This window comes from Hydractinia symbiolongicarpus, chromosome 8 (assembly GCF_029227915.1).
Source record: "Hydractinia symbiolongicarpus strain clone_291-10 chromosome 8, HSymV2.1, whole genome shotgun sequence".
NCBI lineage: Eukaryota > Metazoa > Cnidaria > Hydrozoa > Anthoathecata > Hydractiniidae > Hydractinia > Hydractinia symbiolongicarpus.
The window spans coordinates 29,982,587-30,004,602 of NC_079882.1; the positions used below are offsets into that span (position 1 = coordinate 29,982,587).

Here is a 22,016-nt window from a genome sequence, read left to right on the forward strand (position 1 = left end):
AATCAGAACACATTAAAATGGAAACAATAGGTGATAACAGCATACATACATGTGGTAAAAACAAACGTTCTTTTTAAAGACTAAAATGTAGGGTGACAAATTAAGCTCTTGTTTCGTGTGTAGTCTGGACGGCTTCTATATACTCATATCTCCTCAGCGCTGCCGTTACTTTAATTTTCACTTAACGCTGGTTGATTTGTTAAAAAGATTAATCTGTTGCATACCGCAATAATTTAAATCGAATAATTTTTTTTTAATTAAATGCTTTCTCCTTAAACAATAACGATGCCCATAATTGGGCATCTTTATTGTTACAGAAAGATAGATGGTAAAAAAAACACGAGATTTGCACGTTTTTTATAATGTAAACTATATGGGTTTAGAGGTGCAAACCTTTTTGAGCTTGTGACGAATTTTCAAGGCTGTACCAATACCAAGATGCACTGAAATGTTCCTTTAAATTTAAAAAAAATTCAAGCATAGAGGAAAATGAAGAACAATTTGAGAACATTTGAAAGCTTCATACGAAAGTTACTATTCTGTTCTTAAATCTGGTGGTGAAAAAAAAATTTCTTTGATAAAAGATTTGCTTGAATGATTACAAGCAAATGCTAAGCTTCATTTGCCTTTAATCAGAAAATTAATAACGGCGAAAAAATAAGATATGGTAACGTTTTGTTAATGTCTATTTTAATACAATAACAACCGATTACCCCAGGATGTACCACAAAATATCGCCCGAGGTCTAAGTGCCGACCGAGCTTGCGAGGTCAGTGCAATGACTGTTTACTGAAATAACTGTAGAGAAACTTTTAGCTGTGAAAGAAACAAAAATAACGCTTTAATATAATTTTAAATCTTTTATTCGACGTTATAACTTTACAAATATAAATCATGTATATATTATCGCTTCTAAATATACACATTCGTATAAATAAACTAAAATATGTACAAACCTTGTAAAAATAAACAACTTCTGCGTTTTCTTTAAACAAATACGCGAAATTTTCTATGCTACAAAACACGCAAGTTTTACATTTTTTAACATATCGATTGCGATATATATTTTGAATAATTGAGGGCTTTAAAGCAAAACGTTGCGCGGCGTACAGATCAGATAATATATATATATATATACGTAAAATAAAATAAAAACATTTACTGGTAATTCTCTATTAGCGCCCTAGGCCTTTGTTTCATTAATACTTGCTCAATTTTTATTAAAGGGCCCTTCAAACTCTTGTGATAAAATTATACTCGATTAGACTTTATCAAACAGTGCACGCTAAGTGTAAGATGTACGGAAGTTATACAGATGCAACGCAAGTGCATTTGAGCTTCATTTAAGCAAGTGGAAAGAGAGGTTTGTTTGTACGAGAACGTTATTAGGAAATAAATCATTTCAGTTGTTTAACACAGAGGAAATTCAAAGTATACACTTTATGATTTTTTTGCTACAATTTTGATATGCTTGACGTAAGTTTATTAACGCGTGTTTGCAGTATGACAAAAAGAATTATAACAGAGATTGAAATTTTTTTAAAGAGTGAATATTTTATCAGTAGCCTGTTTACTATATTTCGCAAAAAATGAACTTGCGCCATTGCACCCTTAAAACAGCGCAAAGGAGATATTAAAAGCGCTGTCAGAAATTTACGTTGTCACTAACCGAAAGGCTTCCAGAAACTCGTTAAAATCAATTTTGCCATCTTTATTGATATCTAGCGTCTTTGCCAGATCTTGTATACCAGATTCAGGAATTAGTCCATTGGTGTGTTTATTTAACATATGGCATGCTTCTTCCATCTCTTCAGTGGAGATAAAACCTGGAAATAACACGAAACGCTCACACAAGAGTGAATACTTCAAATTACATTTCATAAATATCAGGAGATCATAAGATTAATCTCTTAACGCTGTTGGCTCAACAGCGAGAAAGGTGTCGTCCAAGATGGAATAAAAGATGAAACTCTCTGAACAGACGTTGAACTGCCTTACGTAAAATTAATATTTCAGCGACAATTACTTATCACATGAATAGAAGGAAACTCAACGGAAAGGAGGATGGGGAACGTTTCCGTTAGCACACTTTTGATGCATGGGTAGAACGGTATAATTTAAAGAAATGTTATACATTAGCATAACTTATTATACAAATGGCTGCTCTTGTTTACTAATTAAGTTGAACACTTGTGAGAAAAAAAAATAGAAATGTGCCAACCTGAACAATCTTTATCGATAATTCTGAAGACAGTTTCAAGAGCTTGCTTGTTTCGGTATATCGTTTCAGATAACAAACTCATCTAAGGTACAAAAAATATACAATTTTGACTAAAACTCCAGATGATTTTTGTGAAACTCTCAACCCTCTTTAATCAAAAATAAATCAGAGTTATTTATATTTTCAATTTTTTACACAGTTGGTAATTCACGACAAATTCAATGTAATAAAGAGTGAATACCTTTCTTTTAACGGCAGAGGATTTGCAGAAACAGAAACAATATTGAATTTTTTGTTACGAATTTTTTTTACATCAGCAAGAGGGTGGTGCGCTTAATTGTCGAAGTAATGGGATCTATTGTGATATTATCCAACATGGAAATAGATTAAAACATGTGGAACATATCTTGGAACTGTTAACAATACCTGACTTATAGCAGAGTTCACTTTGTATCCATCCCATGATGACATATAAAGAACATTTCCATCCTTATCAACATCCACAAGTTTAGCACGAAGTATAGTCCATGGTAGTTTTAAATGTAACACTTTTTCCAAACCGTTAGCCCATTGACTAACGCTTAATTTGCCTAAAAAATAAAGCACGTTGAAGATTTTAATAAAAATAAATTTTATTGTTTTTTTGCTAATAAATTTATTCCTAAATTATCACTGGTCATTCAAAAACTTGGTAATGTCAATACAGTACTAATTTTCGAGCGTATTCACTTTTTTTTGTAAGAAAATATACTTCGTGCCTATTAACTTTCGCACAAACGGTTTTGTGCGTGATTTAAAAAACATTAAATTTCGTGCAATGGCAGACTTTTTTGCTCAAAAGCACGAAAATGACGACGCACGAAAAATAGACCGAATAGGTTAAATTTAAATTTGTGTCGTACACTCGTTTTTTTTATTTTTGGCAAGGTATATTGCAAAGTTCTCGTATTAAACTGAATTTCGGTTTCTAAAACAGCAAAAGGCTAAGTCAAAATTATTTTGCTTAGTTACCCGTGTTGTTGATGTCCATTTGTTTGAAGACGTCTGCCAATTGACTTTTATGTGCATGGATCTTTTCTTTTAACTCTTTCATAGCACATTCTTCATGTATTCCAACTCTAAGAAAAAAAGATCACTCGATTGCTACACATTATGGTTGGCGGTATAGTATCGAGGTGCTTACCCAAGGGGGGATTTAATGCAATTAAAAATAATACAGCAGCCTAAGGATGGTGAAAATTTCGAATCCAGGGCGGAAGATTTTGCAGCGAAAGACTCATTCAAACATTCTGAGTGCTTAGTGGAGGATAATAATAATTATTAATTATTGAAACTTTTCAAAATTTTTCATCAAGACTAATACTTTTAGGAACTTAATTCTAACAAATTCTCTTTTGAATATGTGTACGTATCTTTACTCTAACTTTCTGTAGGGTTAAACAGTTTCAATCAGGGAAGACCACTGCATGGAATACGTTAGGATTGAAAGCAGAGGAAAAGAGAAGCATAAACTCACTTGTCTTTGAAACTGTTTATTTTGTTTTCTTTTGTGGCAGAAAATTGTACAATCCTTGGTGTGAGGTTTACATCCAGCTTTATATAAGCACCAAGATTACTACCATCAGCATAATAAGATGACGCTGAAAATACAGTCAGTACCTAAGAACAAGAAACGAATGTCATGAAAGACTACAGAGAAAGTTAGGTCGTGAGTTTTACTTACTTTTTTCAAAATCAACAGTACCGACCTTGTTATTATGTGCATATTCATACCCTTCAAATTTGCATTCATGCGATCTAATTAGTAAATCTAACTTGTGTTTACGTAACACACTATCAGTCACGTCCGGACCAAAGCAGCAACCACCACCTCTATGTTTGTTAAACACTTTGCCACATGTTGGCTGGGGATCGCTCCATAATAAATCTAGCACCTGATGAATAAAACAGTAATAATTTAAACATCACCAACATCAACAACAACAACAACGACAAGAACAACAAAGACAACAACAACGACAACAACAACAACGACAACAACAACGACAACAACAACGACAACAACAACAACGACAACAACAACAACGACAATAACAACGACAACAACCACGACAACAACAACGACAACAACAACGACAACAACAACGACAACAATAACGACAACGACAACAACAACGACAACAACAACGACAACAACAACAACGACCACAACAACGACGACAACAACGACGACAACGACAACAACAACGACAACGACAATAATAGCAAAGGAGAAATAGTGTGATTGATATTATGTGGTTGATGAAAATATAAAATATAACAATAAATTACCTGTTCCCATTCTTGTAAGATTTCGATGGGTGGTGGTTCCGTCTCTTCAAGTGATATGTGAGTTGGTTTTAATATAGATACAAACTATGAAGAACAAAATTTACAAACAATACATTAAATAAAATAATGAAAACAGTAATAAAATAAAAATCCAGAACTACATAAAACACATCAATCAAGCGTGTATGTCTGTATTAACATTTAACACAATGAGAGTATGGAAAAGATAAATTACCTGGTTTCTAGGAATGCTTTTTAACAGTTCTAAATCTGTTCGATCAGATAAACCACCATGAGCAACTAATATTTTATTACCAATAATTGTTGCTAATGGCAACCAGGCGAAAAATTCGCGACAAAACTCTTTCACTTTACCAGCTTGGAGCTAAATGAGAAGATATGGGATTAAATAAAAAGAAGGAGAAGAATCAGGTACACAGTTCATTTTATTCTGTCAAAATTGTTCGGCTAGAATGGTGATTTTTTTTAAATGTAATGGTTTTATGTTTCAACCACGTCCACCACAACAACCAAATTTAAAGAAATGGCGTTGGACGGACATAAATAAGGTTAAATTAAAGACTTTTCTTAAGAGAGCTAAGACAATTTCAACAATCAAGAAAGCCATGTATAGCATGTGCGTAAGGCATTTATTAAAGTTTATATTGATTTCAGATGCTCATATTTTCCATACACTTGCAATTCTGCGTTATAAAATCCCGCAATGCCTTTGGTGGTAGTTGGCAGTACATTATTTAAAAGAAATTTACGTGCGGTTAAATTCAGGTAAAATAATTTCCTGAGTGCATTTACGGACTTTGTTGATTACCCAAACCATCGAAAAAAAACAAAAAAAACCCCAGACAAAAGAAGAACAAAAAAGCACCTTATATTTAGTCGCCACTTCCTTTGTAAAACCATATCTAAAAACAATGGTATCGTTACCGAAATTCCACCTAATTCTTAAAACAAACAAACAAACAAAAATTGACCAGCGAGTTTAATGTTGGGGAATCAAATTTAAAATGTGTGAGACTCAATTGTCATGAACAGTAAGACGAGCTTCTACGTAGCTAATTTAAAAATCAGCCTAACTTTCACAAATAACTTCTCAGTATTTCTCTTCAAATTTTTCCTCAGTAGTCTTTAGTACAAACCCTTACTAAGGGTATAGAAACGTCAGTAACACAAAAAAGTGTTGTACTTTCTATCTCTACAACAGTTACACAACAAATGTTGCATCACAGTTACTGAAGTTAATGGAAACCGACCTTTAAGCGATGCAACAAATTAGCAGTACCATTTATGTCAGCCCTTAATATAAGCATTTAGATGAGAGGGTTTCGATGAGCGATATTTGGTCAAATACGAATCATAACATTAGAGAAAAGTTTACCTTTTCGAACGTATTTTCGTGAAAAATATTTTAGGTTAAAACCATCGCAATTTGGCATGTAACTTGAATTTATGAAGATAGCGATAGCAATAAACAGATTCATTTTAAAAACATACCTTGAATTCATTATATAATCTTCATGATTTCCACGATTTAACACAACTTGTCTGGGGTATAAGAGATAAAAGCAACATAAAATCACAAGGATCTCAATTGAAAATTTTCCTCGATCAACAAAATCGCCATTAAAGATATATGGATTTTCATTGGACGGGAGTCCATTCTAAAAAGGATTTTCAATTTAAGTTTAGTGAAGAGAATTTATTAAATACATAATGTTTTATCAAAAGCATTTTTGATAAAACATTTGATTTTTATTCATAAATGAATTTGTAGAGTTTAAGAAGTGGTTTAACAAGTCTTAAAATTTATCTACTGGCCTAAATTTATGACAAAAGAAAATATTGACAGACAGACAGACAGAAAGAAATTCCAGATGAAATCTACATTAAATTATAGCACAAAAAACTCAAGTTTATCCAAAAAATAAAATAAAAATAAGAGACAACAGGGAGTGTTTATTTTCTAGCAGACTCACTTCCGGAGGTTTTTCAGTACACTTTACTGTTCACCACTATATTATTTTGCAAATTTTTGACATTATTTTTATTTAAAAATTCGTGATTTTACACTACTTCTTTATACTTTCTATAGTGATAGTAAAGGCGGGGGCAAACCAAACATTTCATCCAATATTTTTTCCCATGTTGGATGAAAAAATGCATGTTGGATGAAGCAATTCATTCATTCCTGAAAAAAAATGGCGGACGGAAGGAATTCTGCAGTGCTGCTTATGTTGCCAAACGAATCCATCGACCAACCCGCCGCAAAACAAGAGAGTGGATAAAGAGGAGGGAACAAAAAAGAATTTAAGATCGAAGACAGATTCGGATTTTCGATTTCCTCCTTCATGAATGTTTCACCGTTCGTAATTAGCAGGATTTTTATATGTTGGATGAAAAGTACCACCAACCCAATCCAACATGAAAATTTAAGCAACTCAGATGGAGAATCCCTTTGATCTTGCCGAAACTGCTGGATGAAATGTTTGATGCCGATCCAACTTCATTTAATATCGTCCAACACAGTTTTTTTCTTCTTTTTTAAAAATTTCAACTTTTTTTAAAATTTTGAAGTGACTCAAACCAGTTCAATATTTCATCCAAAATCACAAAAATTGCATGTTGGATGAAATGTTGGACTGGTTTTCCCCCGCTTTAACCCTTAGAAAGTTGAAGAATGAGAATATAGTAAGCATCAATATTATTATACTTTAGTATCAGTAGAAGAATGATTAAAAATGTATACTGTAAGCATGGATAAAACTGCATGATTACTTAAGCCAGGTTTACATCAATACGAATAATGTTATTCTTTAGAAAACCCCTAATTCTAATGCATGCGAATAAGAAATCCCAAAATATGCGGAATGTTTCTAAAATTATGTGTTCACATTAAACAGAACATGAAGTCGTAAGAGTAAAGACTAGGCTTTTAACTAGGGATTTTTTACGATGAGGACATGCTTTGTGTGGTCCAAAAAATTATTTTTCAAAGTGAATTTTTGATTGTTATTGGTAAGCTAGGTTAGTAAAATACAAACCACAGAAATGTCACAAAGAACTTTTATTGCTTTAGCATAAAAAATATCCAAATAATGCCATGTGTTTCATACCTTATGGAATATTGTGAAAAGATCATCCAGTTTTCCATGCAAATCACCTAACACATAGAGCAAATAAAAATAGTTCACAGTGTGATAAACTGAGTACTTTTAGACTGGTAAACAAGGAGGAAGTATCATATTGAAAATTTGTTGATAACACATGTATATACCTACGATAGTTATTTGTTTTGTTATGTTAAGATCAATTGATAAAACATTTGGTAATAATTTTGCCTTCATTTTCGCTTCATGCAAAATTAATTTGACATATTTTGCATGCAACACCTGAAAACAAAGAAGATGCTAAACAACATCAACAAACCAAATTATATTACAAAGGAAAACATTCGATTTCATGCTTTCAGAATGCTAAGGAAGTGTTTTATTGAAATTTGTTTTTTTGTATAACTTGAGTTTCATTTATGCAAAATTATACCTTCAGTTATTTACTCTGAGGGGATGCTTAGCAAAGCCAAATATAGCTCTATAGTGAACCAAACTAATTAAACGCACATAAAAACAAGAAAAATCTCAATAAACTATGTGCAAATCTTAAGTTTTCTCAGGGGAAAAAATGTTTTTTAAACACAAACTACTATAATTAACATTTTATTTATACAAAAATAAACTTCTGTGTATGTAAGTGTTATTTCCCTAATACAACAGCTGCCTTACTGAGGACTATGACAGCTCAACAATAAATGCAAAAGCTTAAAAATTCACTTGGCTAATACTTCTTATTTCACCATTTCCATAAAGTGTTCTACACCATAAAAAACTGCTTACAAAAGCTGTGACTGTTTTTCTGAATTGAATGCATAATAGCATACCTGTCCAGTTTTAAAATATTCTAGAAGTTTGTGAACATTTTGAAGTTCTAGTGGCAATGTGACATGAGGACCTTTATAAAAATTCTCCACTTTCGTACTATTAATGTTCTTCACTGCCTCAGTTTCAGCATTAGTAATGTTAGCAGTTGGTGTTGAATCAGACTTCTCAAGAATATCTGCAAATTTTTTGCCATAACTTCCATCTAAATGTACGCAAAATGACAACAACAAAGCAGAACAGCTTCTTCTTTCCCAAACACTCAAAGACTCAATTCATCTTAATAAATGAAACAAAACAATACAGACAACTCCAATTCACTTACTGTTATTTATGCTTGTGACAATTTCATTAAAGAAGTTGTACAGCTGAAAAGAGAAAGGAAAATTATAAGTAACAATGCCTGTCTCAGGCATATATAATTCATAAAAAATGGAAAGTTAAAAGAACTTTATCAAGTATTAGCATGATAAAAAAAGATGCTGCGTCTCGGTGGGAAAAACCAGTTAAAATGGAATGATAATATAATAAACATCAAAAAAATACTGGAGCATTTTGGTGGACCAAAATGTATGCACAAAATACAAACTGCAACACAGTATCAAGAACACATTGTTTCTATAGTATAGCCTGCTCTGTGCATAGTGTGCACTTATATGTACTATTTAAATTTCAAAAACTATCAAAAGGTGGAAAAGTACCAGTGATTGTTTTAGATTAGACAAGTATTGCATGTAAAAAAAAGTGCAAGGCATGTTTTTCCCTCCCTAAAAAAGGTGGTAAAAATTTTTCCTCTCTTGTTGTTTTAAGTACAGCTTGATAAATATGTGCAATTAATTACCTGATATGGAAGATAAAAAAAGGTTACCATTGATTAATAATTAAACAATCTTGTAAATATACCTTTTCAGTCTATTCCCAAATGAAAAATACTAGTATTAATGAAAACAAGGAAGCGCAAAGAAGTTATAGTTTAGAGGTCAGCATTTTTAAATACATTAATAAGAAAGCAGCATCACTAAAAGTTTATAGCACTAATTCTTTAAATATGTCTAAAAATTAAGTTACCACAGAGCACATTAAAAGTCAAGTAAATTTAACGTTAATCTTTTCGAGGTGACATAAAAAAAATAAGCCAAGAGCTCATTACGTTAATCTGATCTTGTTCAGCAGAGTATTCAATCTCTTGAAATATTTTCCAGGCGCACCTTCTTCGAATTTCGAGATGAGCTTTATATCTTCGAAACCACTTTTGTATTATTATTGAAGAGTTGAGTACTAAAAGTAGAAATTCATAATAAGTAGTGGTGTTAAGTAAATACAACTACATATATGCCTTTCCCATATTCTCAGAATTGTATATGTAAAAAGTATTTTTATAAAAGCTTGATAAAAGAGATCTTACTATAAAACGGTGTATAGAAAGGATAAACATTGGACGCAGGATGCAGGACTTGGAGATATCACAACACAGAAATATGCATACTAGCAAGGACATCAAGCATAACTTTCTTATCAATGGAAAATCAAAACATTTTTATATTATTGCAGAGCAGACAGGAAAAGGAGGGTATTCAACTGTAAGCAGAAATCCTTTACAGAAATTTTTTTTGTATTTTTTTGTTAATTTATAGTTGTGTTATACAAGCATTATAAGAAGTTGTTTTGTTACCAAATTAGAAAAGCATTCTGAATAGGGAATTTTTAGTAATTGTTTTTGTCTATAGAATTTTCTGCCTATACTGAGAAGATATACAAGCTTCACAAAGTAAAGAAAATATCAAAATTTGTGTCTGCATGGACATGGGGAGGGAAGTGTTAAGAAAATTAATAATATATCATAAAATTGTATATATTAAAAGTTAGGAAAAAAAAAAATAATTTCAGAAACAAGCTAAAAAAAGTAACATCTACTAACCAAATTTTCAGGTTCTTGTGACAAATTACAGCTTTTATTGCATACACAGAGATAAAAATGCAATAAAAATACTTATAGCATGTAATGTATACAATCAAAAGTATACTAAACCTAAATAATCAGCATAAATATACACCTTGGAAAAAATTTCCAAATATACAAAACTAACCTTGATCAGCTTTATATGTGCCACTTTTCGTTGATGTATCAGGTTCCTTTTTTTGTATTGAACTAGAACATCCCATTCTTTAGTGCACTTGAAATAAATTTTTACACTTATTAACATAAGTGTACATAAAATATTCTTTGGTAGCCATGTGTTGTTGTTGCCAGGCAACAATAGTGATTTAAAATATTCATTATGTAAACCACCTTTTGTATTTTTATTGCTTGGGAAAACAAAAAAGAGAAATAAAATTCAATGTAATTTCTAGTACAACAGGGGAAATAATATATTAAAATGAAATACATACAATATATACACATAATAGTACATTTAAATTATCTGCAGCTGCTTTTTCACAAAAAACTTAACATATAGCTAGCTAGCTATATAGCTAGCTAACAATAATTGCAAATAACTTGCAAAAAATCTTTCTGAATTACCTAGCAAAGGAATAATGTTGCTAAAGCTTTAGTGGAAAATACAAAGTAACAGCTAAGTAACAGCTACCGCATCCTAGCTAAATCCCACCTTGCCATATCAACTTTATGCCTGGTTTATGTTACCTAGCTAGCATAATATAGTATATAAAAATGAAATTAAACATTAAACAAACCTATTCTATTGTACCTAACATATCTGTCATTAGCAGTCTTTGGAAAAAATTGCTCATTGATTTGCTATGAATGCAAAATAGCTCAAGGATTTATTGTAATTTGTATTTATTATTCGTTCTTACTGGTTGTTAGCAACCGTCATAACTAACATGTGAAATGTAAACAATTAGTCTCGCAATACCTACGAGGAAGAGCATGGTGTAATCACCCTCCTCAGATCGAGTGACTAATACGGAGAGGGGAAGGCGGACCCGGGGGCTCATCACAGGTCAAAACCAAACCTTGTCCCATAAGGACATCTTGAATCATTCTGACATCCCGTGACGGCAATGTTTGACAAAAACAGAACACTAAGCAAAATATCTTTATACAATAGAACCATTCTCGTCTCTAGAGCTCTCTGAGATAAACCACAAGTATCTTAAAGGGATGAGGAGGCAATAATGCTTCCAACAACTTGAGAGTCACAAGCAAAGATATTAGCCACACTGTTTGAGAGTAAAGAAAAAACTGTACCAATGTTCCTTCCCTTTTTCTCTTTAAATTTTTGCCCTAGCTGCTGGACATTTAGTTCTAAAAAATATCTGATTGTCGATACATTGATTAACATATTTAGTTTGGCATATTTACCTTATTCGCTAACATAAGAAACTTTTTTTCCTGATCTCATTGATCTCAATAACGCCGTTAAAAAGACTTTTTTTCAACCTTGTTCGCAAATGTTGCAAAAATCGAGGCGACAACATAACAGGTGTGAACTATAGTATATTTAGAATTGGGGAAAAGCGACTCTTTCTCATATATATGACATTATTTTTGATTCTAATGACGTCATCAAAGTAAGAATGGGATTTTAAGTGAAGAGAAGTTCCAGACCCTGGTCTTTATTGTCGACAAAGACCGTGAAGAAGAGAGCCACGATAAAGAATGCAAGTTTCACGTACCAGGGCACAGACCAAAGAATCAATTTTACGGGTAGGCAAGAAAGCTAACCTTGCGAATTTCAATGTTGCGACGGTCAGTTTGAGACAAAGATAAAAAGCTTTTAGACGCGAAATGGCGAAATGATCAATTTAAACTTTGGCTTAAGATCAGCTCCATTAATCTACATGGTATGGAAAGTCTCCTGATTGCCTAGTTCGAGCTGAAGGCCTCAGTTTCTATATTTCACATTATCTTGATGACATTGATGTTGTAGTTCCACCAAAACCGACTAAAACTACCTCCAGAATTATTTAAGCACGTTAAGTTCACCTGTGGCGGAACATGAAGCAGTACATTCTGCAACAGAAATTGCTTATTTAGAAACAGAAATCAATTTTCAGTATTTACAAAAAAATATCAACAAAGAAAATTTAATTTTCTTTCAACTGGTTTTGCGCGCGAACAGTCTTATTGATAGCCAAACTGCAATTCGCTTCGCATGGAGTCCAGTCCGAAAGGCTTTTTCTAAAGTGACTAATCTCCAAAGTTTACTCCGAAAATGTTTCGCCTCCCTGATTTAGAAAGAGAAGGTTAGGAGAACATACTTATGTCTGGGGTAGGCAGTAGAATTGGAAAAATGTTTTGTTTTTGTGCGAGAATCGGGCGATGGTGTATGTTCTGATACCCGGCTTAAGGGAGCAAGCTCTTTTTGCTATACATATTAAGTTCCATCCAAAGTTAACTTTCACGACTTTCCAACTTTTTTTTCACTAAACTTCACCTACCCGACATAAGATGGCAACATAACTCTTATTTTGGATACCGTATTAATGCTAAGCTACTGAAAGTATTTAAAGCTTGCCCGAAAACTTTCTTTGTACCTGTACCTTTTTTATTAGCGCAAAAGCTATGTAAGACCTTTTAAAAAGCAGGAAATCTAGATTGATCAATGACAAGATATAGCTCTTGATGGTAATAAAAAAAGGATTAAAATTTTCCGACTAAGTAATTTATTTTTCTGATGATAACTCAAAAACGTGTGATAGATATATCAAAATAGAAATGCGTACCGTTTTTTTAAAGCAAATTTTTTTCTTTTTGCAATACCTCAACTCCTTCAATAGAACACAATTGTGCTGACATCGGCATACACTCCGAAATTTAGGTTGTTTTTTAGCATTTAACGGAACATTTTTTTAATAGCGTGATTATAAAATTTTCACTTGTGCATTAGAATTGATTTCTGTTTTTCTTCCTCCAAAACTATTAAAACTGGAGGTTGAAAAATCCACACCCGTCCTTTTATACTGCATTACGTGCGTCTCGCTACTTGCGGACTATTTTATACAACAGACAGACATATACGAGTATTCTTGTGGACAGAATGCTCCGTGGGAAAATTACAGCCATCACTCTTGCTAGGTGGTGAGCTGTAAAACAGAACTATAGCTAGCTATATACTCTTTGTATAGCTAAGTCATGTATTTTATCAGGTAAGATATTTTTGTTAGCTAGCTAGCTTTAGCTGCATGAAAGTGGATCGTTGATAAAAAGAAAGACAATCTATACAACGAGTGACAACAAGTGACAACTGGAGATAATAATAAAATTTTTCGCTGTTTTCTATATCCTTAACGACCTCGCGTAAACTAAGCTCAAAATAGATCTGAATATTTCATTTCGAAATTGATCTTTAAACTATAGAATGTTGATCGCACATTTATAAATAATTTTTTGTGACGAAACAAAGATTGTGTCCACAAAAGGGAAAAACGCATTTTTTGCAATGGATTACCGTTTTAATATTTTTTATTTCATGCTTTGAGTTTTGACTTGGAAATATTCTTTAAATAGTTAATCGAAGTGAAGAAAAAGTTTGCTACTTCGAAACTAAGTTTGACAGCCGCTATCGCCTCCAGTCGGAAGTTCGGAGAGGAGGAAATGAAAAAAAACCCGACGTGATAAGGCCGCTAAGAAAAAAACAGCTACAAAAAAATGCCGCAACAATATCAACATTCTCTCATGCTGGTCAAGTCGCAAATAATGCACCAACAATTTTCTAGTCAATGGCACTCTGGGATGTCGCCGTGCTGTTACAAGCTGGTGATTACACCACCAAGAATATCTACTGGTTATGGTTGCAATGATGCGTTTGCAGCTAAGTATTATCAGTAGCCATACAACGTCGAATTACCAGAAGATCGCCATGTGAAGAGTTAACGTATAATGTGAATTTTTCGGCAGCCTACTATCACCCCACATTAGGGGACACATTATGAAACAGAACCCGTATTCGATGCCACTATCAGGTTTCAACAAAACTTATTTTACCATTGATACTGCATTTCCAAATGATAACAATATTGTTATTCATTGAGAGGTATTGTAATTTTGGTGCTGCTGGTGACGTTTTGTTTGTTCTGTTATATTTTGCAGATGCATACCTTGTTTGTTTTTTCCTATATGGAAATATTACTTTCTTCTGGACTACAAAAGAAAGGGTTCTGGTAAGGTGCTTTTTATTCAGACGCACAAACTACGCGCATTTTTAAATACGTATAGCTTTTTAGTAAATTTAAAAAAAATCAGGGTTGTTACTCACATACCTTCACTTTGGCAGTTTGTTATTCGATGTATGCTTAAGATGTTTTTTCAATGGTAAAAAGTTTTTTTTTATAACTCGAATAACCTTATTGATCTTACCATATCTTTTATTCTGTGTGATGTCTCGCTATTTTATGTCTTAAAGGGAGGGCTGCGAATCAATTCAATAACCCCAATACCCGCAGTTTTTTTGAAGAATGGCGTGTAATAAACGCACAACTCAAAAGGTCAAGGTGCAAGGAATTTTACACACTTTAGAACTACATAGACGTCTGGACAACCTGTTTATGAAAAAATTTTTTTATGCTGAATTTTCTACTTTTTTATTCTTATGTTCTAAAAAAATCTATTTAGTGGTAAAATAAGCAACGGTCTGTAAAATATATTAAATATCAATTAATCGAAAATTTGTTTTGACAAGGGAACAGAGACAATACAAGGAGTTGTGTTTGTTAAAAAAGCTATGTTACCAGGTTTAAGAAGGTAATAAATACCTCTAAAAAGATTTAAAAGTCATTGTTGTTGCTTTGACTGGCTTAATGTGCAATAAACTTGTATTTTTCTGTGCCAACCTTCAAAGGATATATCTAGCTAGATTTTGAAGTTTATTTTATTAGAAAATTTAAGTTAAAATCAAGGTAAGTGCTAATATCGAATAAATCATGAATGTCCAATATGTGTAGGGAACATTTCCGTCATTCTCAATTAATTTTGGATACCCAATATTATATGACACAAACTTTTTCACCACCATTAGCTCGACTTTCGTGTAAGTCACTAAAGCCAAAAACTAAAAGGCGTTTCGTACCCCTTTAATATGACTCGTTGTTTCTCGTTGCTACTCGTTGTCACTTGTTTCTCTCTTTTTATGACTCGTCGGTCTTTTTTATCAGCGACAGGGTATTCTTACGATACGATACGGCAAATAAATACACATAGTGCTAGCTTGCGTCAATGATGGTAAGGAAATACCAGCAAACATACAGTATGTATGAACGTTCAAACCAAAAAAAATTACTATCTATCAAGAGCTTATTCACTGCACGCAATTTATAAGCAGGACGGTCTTAATAACGTGTGAGTGGGTGGAGAAAAAACTGAAAATTAATAAGCGTTCCCCCTTGTAATAATCACCCGAGAGTACTATGGAGAGGCAGTGTATCATGGTTAGTATCATGACGTATATTTCTGCTGTTTTAGAAAGAATTTGATCATGTTTTTATCAGTATAAGAGATTACGTAACTTAGTTCTCAGGGCTTCTTTTTCCATTTCTTCCATATAGAGCGCTGGCTTATAGAAAGATTAACCCTACACTCCCATTAGATCGTGTAAAGCCTGTACACGCGACATTCGGGAATCCAGGAAAAAAAACTCTTAAAAAAAAGCATTGAAGTCGGTGAAAAATAATAAATACCTGTATTAAAACTTCGAGATTACCAAAATTATCAAATAAATCAATCAACCCTGAGTCCACAAAGCCTCAACCTCATTTTTACAGCAACCTTCAAGGTTGCACAGTAATTATTTTTAATATGTACCCTCTCATATCAATAGGCGAAAAAGCTGTCAAGGGTGTTTTTCTATCAATAAATATAAATACTTTAGAAAGTTGAAAAGTAAAAAGGCTAAGAAAAAGCAACCTCGTTTTGAGGGCATCTTTAACCCTGGACATAATATTTCTGCAATAGGCGGGTTTTTTTTCACGAAATGACCAAATAGCATTACTTGGCCACTACTTTGCAGCTGATTTGTTGCAAAAATTTTACATTGAAAAGGGTGTAGGGCTAGTACCTAATGTCAAAAATGCTCTATGTTCGCATTATGAAACAATCTGCTCCACCTTCTGGAAATGTCCAAAAAAATTGGAATTGAGTCAGACAAGTGTACGGTGTAGCTAAGTACAGTGTAAGTTTTTTGACATAACCGAATAACTCAAGTCCTGAGTCCGCTGTGACAACAGACCTTCACAAGTTCGGAGTGCGTGTTATGTACATAAAAAAAGACTTACTTAATTGCTTGTTGTTACGGGATTTGATATTCTGCCTCACTTTGCAATAATTTCTGGGGTTGCATCTTTTCATCGCCGTCCCGCGCAACCTCGTTCGCAGGGTCTTGTGGTCCCTGACCTGTTTTAAATTCATTAGAATGCAAGGTGCGCTGGGAACGAGGTTGCGTTCTGTCGTGTCAAGAATAGATTAAAGATGCGCTGGGTGTATGAGGTTGATGAAATAAATGTCTTCATGAGGAATGACTTGTGTATTTATGAAACTCTTGAGTATAATTATGTTATTTTTATTTTCAAATATCTAGAGAAATATTAAGAAGTAGGCGAGAATATATTTTCTTTTATTTACATTTATTTGTTTTTGCAAAGAAAGAACCTTTAAACAATATCAAGAAAAAAAAATGTTTATGATTTTGTTTAATCCGGATATATACTAAATGCATAGGCATCTTTTTTTTTTTAATTTAAAAAAGTGCATGTAGCTAGCTATATGTATGCAGCTACTGAATTTACAATTACAATTTCTACAATAAGTTTGTTGCAAGAAATTAGGATATATATTTTTTAACGTTTAATGATGTGTTGAGTAATAGCTGATAGTGTACTGCGCTACCATCTTTTCTGTAATAGTTTTTCTGTAGTAGTTTCTAGTGGGTTAAAACTTAACCTATATTCCATAATTGGAAAAGATTTTTTGACTTGGCCGAGTTAAAAAAAGTTCAGCATGTGCGGCTCAAATGTAATTGCAAAATATTTCTCAGCCCGTGTCCAGTTAAAAGTTTAGCACGAGCTGAAATTCTCCATGTAATCAGTCCCTTTAGTCTAATGCTAGATTCAGTAAATATTATCGAAAAAATTTATTAAAAATAAATATAAATCTGCCAATCTGTCAACGGGATCCATCGAGTTTCGTTTCTTTCAGTGTCCATTGTAAATGATAATTTTGATGCCACGTTGTGAACTTTAGAACTTTGAAAAGGATGCAAAAAGACATTTACTTAAGAGTATTTTATTTATTACAGATGAAATTAAAATGTTTTTAGATAAGAAACGGACTCGATTTCCCTCTACAATCACCTAAAAAGTTGAAAACAACAATTTTTTTTTATTTAAACAGTTGCTGGTCATCCTATATTTCCCTATGTTTTGCGAGCACTGTAACAATTAAAAAAGAATGTCTCATTTTCACACAAATAAACCGTTTAATCAAAATGCAGCTTCAATTTACAAGTTCTTCTAAAAAAGTAGACTAAATTTTCTTCTCATAGGAAAAAAATCAAAATACAAAACAATAAAAAAGTATTTTTATTGTTAAAAAACCTTGCACGCTATCAATACTTTGGTTATATTGAGAACATCATCATGACGTCACAATGACTCCAATGTTTTAAAAATGCAATTACAACAGATTGATGTCAATCTGTTGACATGATTGATGAGTTTTGGAAAGATGATCTGTATGAATGTATAAATAAAAATGTTACTCATTGAGAAAAAAAATGTATAGAACCGCACAAATCAATTTACAAGTAGCTCGTTAGAAAAGAAAAGTATTAGATAAATCAAGATTTAAAGAAAACAAAATAATAAATAAATAAAAAAGCCACAAAACTTATCAGTTAGGTTTGTTTAAACTTCATTGTAATTTTAGAAAAGTTTGTTTTTGAAAAGAAAACGGAAAGTACAAAATTTAAAATTAAACGTAGCACATAACTTCTATGTGAAAAAAAAAACGACACCAAGAATTCTGTCAGTGATGAAAGCAGATTAAGTCAAAGTTTTTCTGTGGGAGTAAAAGAAAAAAAAAGAACAAGAAATAACAAGGAAAGCTTGCAGAAGTCGTTAGCGACAAAATAATTAATTTTTTATGGCAACGTCATTTTAATGAAAAAGTTTAATAACATATTAACGACATTGTAACAACGTCGTTTCTGTGCTAACGAGACAGTTAAATTGTGAAGATATTAAGGTCGAGATTGTGGCTGACCTCAAATGTGCTTATTGCTTAACGAAACAGCAACAAACATTTGTCAACCTAAAACCTTTTTAATACAAACGCATAAGATACTGTTGATATGACGCTACGACGAAAAAACGACATCATTAAAATCTTACTTCGACAGGCTGTTCAAAATGATGACTGGACGTTGATAAACTTTACATTGACTAAGTGTTGGAATAAGTCAAAAATATTTGAAACAAATGAAGGGGAAAATAGTTTATTGCATGAATCGTGTGAACGAAACTATACCAACACGACGCGAGTGTTAATTATGCATGGTATGGATGTGAATACGAGAAACAACGACGGCGATACATGTTTACACGTTGCCGTCAATAATGTAAGTATGTCGATAGTATTCTTATTGCTTGAAGCTGGTGTTAATCCCTTTACTGAAAATAAAAATGGACAACAGGCTATAGATTTAGCAAAATGTGATATTCTGAAGGATAAACTCAGAAAATACAGCCGCAGATGTTCTGAAATAAAATTGATAAAAAATTTAACATCATGGAAACGTATGGTTGAGGAAGAAGAAAAACGAGACACACTTTTGAAAGCGAAGGAGCAAGAATTTTTACAAAATCGAAAGTTGTCCCATCAATCTTTAATCCACACAGTGGTCACATCAACCTCAATGAAACGTGCTGATTCAGGAATCATATCAGATGCCGAAAGTGATAAATCTAGCTCATTGTCAGCTTCTAGTATCACAGCAGATTCAACATCTCCTCAAGATCTAGATAATGCAGAAAAAGTGAAAAGAAAGAGCAATACTTTTAGTTTCAAAGAAATCAGCAACCAATACGCTGTTGTTATTCGCAAAATAAGCTCTTCTAAACAAACACCAGGAAGTGAGAATAATGCACAAATGATTGGGAATGACGAGACAAAATACAGTAGTTTAAGAGTTTCTTCTTTGTATGGAAATAAGAAAACACCAAACAGTAAAAGAAGAAAGAAATTCGATAGGACTCAAAGAATGTCTATGCCAGAGTTACCCATATTTGCTACGCCAGAGAGTTACATATAAAAAACTTCATGATTACAAAAAAAATGAATGAACAGATATCAAAGTAATAAATATTTATTCTAAGTGTATAAATGAAGATGTATATAGCCATTGATAACCATTGATAGTCATTGATAGTTCTTACGTAATACAATATTAATAAAACGCCCTGGCAGTATAACGCTCTTTCTGTTTACTGTATCATTTTTGCGGAAACGAAATATTATTTCACTCAGAATTGATCAGATAGTTTAATTTTAAGAGGATAAGGGGTGGGGTGATGGGGTGGGATGAGATAGAATATTTTGGTTCAGGTTTAATACAAAATACACAGTGACTATTCCTCTATCTAATCACGATCGGCTCAATTAGCTGTGTAAATTGTTGCTTAATTGAAAGGATCCACTGGTTGTAATGGTGCCAGGATAAGTATTACTTAAAGTTATATGTTCTTAACGTAAACAAACATTAGCAATTCTTAGATTTGAAAAATCCCTTTAAAATTTTGATTATTTCCAATCGTTCATATACGAGCTTTTAACCTCGCTTCGAATTACAGGAAGCAAGCATGACAGTGTGCACTCAAAATACAAAAAATAAATATCGGCGATGATTCTGATTTATTTACTTTTTTGTTAGAAAATTTCGCAAGAATTAATTTTCGTGGATAACCAAAAATACCATTACTTAGCACGAAATATGCATTTGAGATACAGTACTAAAGTTAATTCGGCGGAAATCCAGTTAACAGTACATCTGTTAAACTGGATTTCCGCCGAATTAATTTTTTTAAATCCTGTCAAATTGCCTGCCACATATTTTTTGTTATCCACAAAATTTAATTTAGATAGACAGAAAAATAGATGTGCATAATGAAGAACACTCAAATTCAGCTTTTTTTTACCACACCCCTTGTAACGCATCGTAACAAATCTAGTACCACCCACCCATATAAATGGTCTCTATAAAGCAGACATTCATAACACTAAAGAAGGCGGGCATTATAAAAATAGAATGACGAAAAAAATAATATCAATATTTTCACGTGTCTATTTCAGACACTTTACATCAATTTCAGACATTATACATCAAGTTATGAAATACTTTTCGGTTTTCGCCATTTTAACAGTCAGGATATATCACAAGAAAAGATGAAAATTCTTTAATTAAAGAATCGAAAATTTTATCTACTTTTTATTGTCGCGAGATTTAATTGGAAAAACATTTCATTATGACTTTGCAAAAATAAGTTGTTTTTTCTAATATTTCGCGAAACCTTGTTCACAAGAAACATTATGTGGCGTCACCTACATAAAAGTCTACAGAAAAACTGGATAAAGCGGGTTAAAATATGCCATTACCGTAAATCCTTGATTAGGCGCCGTCCTTGAATAAGCGGAGCCCTAGAATAAGCGCCGCACTTTTTAGGCTCCTTTTTGAATAAGCGCCGCCCTTGAATAAGCGCCGCACCTTAGACTGTAAAAGCGGCGCTTATTCGAAGTATTAATTGATAAAGGGGTTCAATAAGACTAAAACGTTATATTTTATAGTGGAGCAATCCTTGGCCATTTTTTAATGTCACAAGATATTTTGTCTGTTTCACAATGACTAAATTTAGTTTTCTTTTTTATCGGTTCATGATGTAGAATGTTGGCATAACGTAGTTATTTGGTAAAGCAGATGAACTTTCCTGGAACAACCAACCCGATTTTGCGCTTTCTTTTTCATTCCACAGTTACAGTCATTTTGTTTAAATTGTTTGCTTTTAAAAAATAGTCCAATAAGGACGAACATTTGATTGGGATATGTCCAAGAAGTTTTGGTTTTTCGTCTGGTTTATCAACTTTTTTGCAAACCCCAATGACCTGCTTGTCGTACTCAAGAGCTTCACTGCGGTTGTCTTGAAAACAGATTAATTGATCCCCGATCTCAGGCGTCCAACTTGCTTTGTAGACATGATGTCCACGAATATTAGTATGAAATTCTATTCTGTACATCATTGCAAAACTAACAGACTGTAACCCTGTCTTGTTTTTCTTCTTGACTCCACCGCACTTTGTTTGATTTTTTCTGTTTTTTGATATTGTACACATTCGATCAAAATATCATTCGAAAAGCGAATGGTTTTTTCCTTTTCGTTTACCAAAGCACATTTAAGTGGAAAATCTTCACATCAAAATGGGAGATACAAACGAATTAGATACATCTCATAAGGGGAACAATGTTCATTTTTATCCTGTAAAAATGAAAATAGAAGCTGTAAATTAT

At 32.7% G+C, this 22,016-nt stretch overlaps 2 protein-coding genes across 2 annotated transcripts; one reads left to right on the top strand and one right to left on the bottom strand.

The window, feature by feature from the left end:
- Nucleotides 1-847: 847 nt before the first annotated feature.
- LOC130654912 (serine/threonine-protein phosphatase with EF-hands 2-like) lies at nt 848-10,834 on the bottom strand. The gene is made up of 16 exons (XM_057457564.1): nt 10,590-10,834; nt 9,653-9,780; nt 8,828-8,870; nt 8,505-8,707; nt 7,845-7,959; nt 7,684-7,730; nt 6,065-6,231; nt 5,439-5,475; nt 4,788-4,937; nt 4,553-4,636; nt 3,970-4,155; nt 3,738-3,880; nt 3,233-3,339; nt 2,648-2,811; nt 2,222-2,303; nt 848-1,826 (listed from the first exon to the last, which is right to left on the bottom strand). The coding sequence occupies exons 1-16, from the start codon at nt 10,663-10,665 to the stop codon at nt 1,654-1,656; spliced, it is 1,905 nt and encodes a 634-aa protein (XP_057313547.1). The 5' UTR covers nt 10,666-10,834; the 3' UTR covers nt 848-1,653.
- Nucleotides 10,835-18,809: 7,975 nt separating this feature from the next.
- LOC130653920 (ankyrin repeat domain-containing protein 12-like) lies at nt 18,810-19,769 on the top strand. Its single transcript, XM_057456413.1, has one exon. The coding sequence runs from the start codon at nt 18,810-18,812 to the stop codon at nt 19,767-19,769; it is 960 nt and encodes a 319-aa protein (XP_057312396.1).
- The last annotated feature ends 2,247 nt before the right edge of the window (nt 19,770-22,016 follow it).

Bases quoted from the DNA above. Each gene is read 5' to 3' on its own strand.
- LOC130654912 (XM_057457564.1), bottom strand. From the start codon at position 10,665: ATGGGATGTTCTAGTTCAATACAAAAAAAGGAACCTGATACATCAACG. The intron at 6,232-7,683 runs GTATGAAACACA...AATCCTTTTTAG, and splicing joins TTTTCACAATATTCCATAAG to AATGGACTCCCGTCCAATGA. The intron at 4,637-4,787 runs GTAATTTATCTT...TGTTCTTCATAG, and splicing joins AAAGCATTCCTAGAAACCAG to TTTGTATCTATATTAAAACC.
- LOC130653920 (XM_057456413.1), top strand. From the start codon at position 18,810: ATGACGCTACGACGAAAAAACGACATCATTAAAATCTTACTTCGACAG.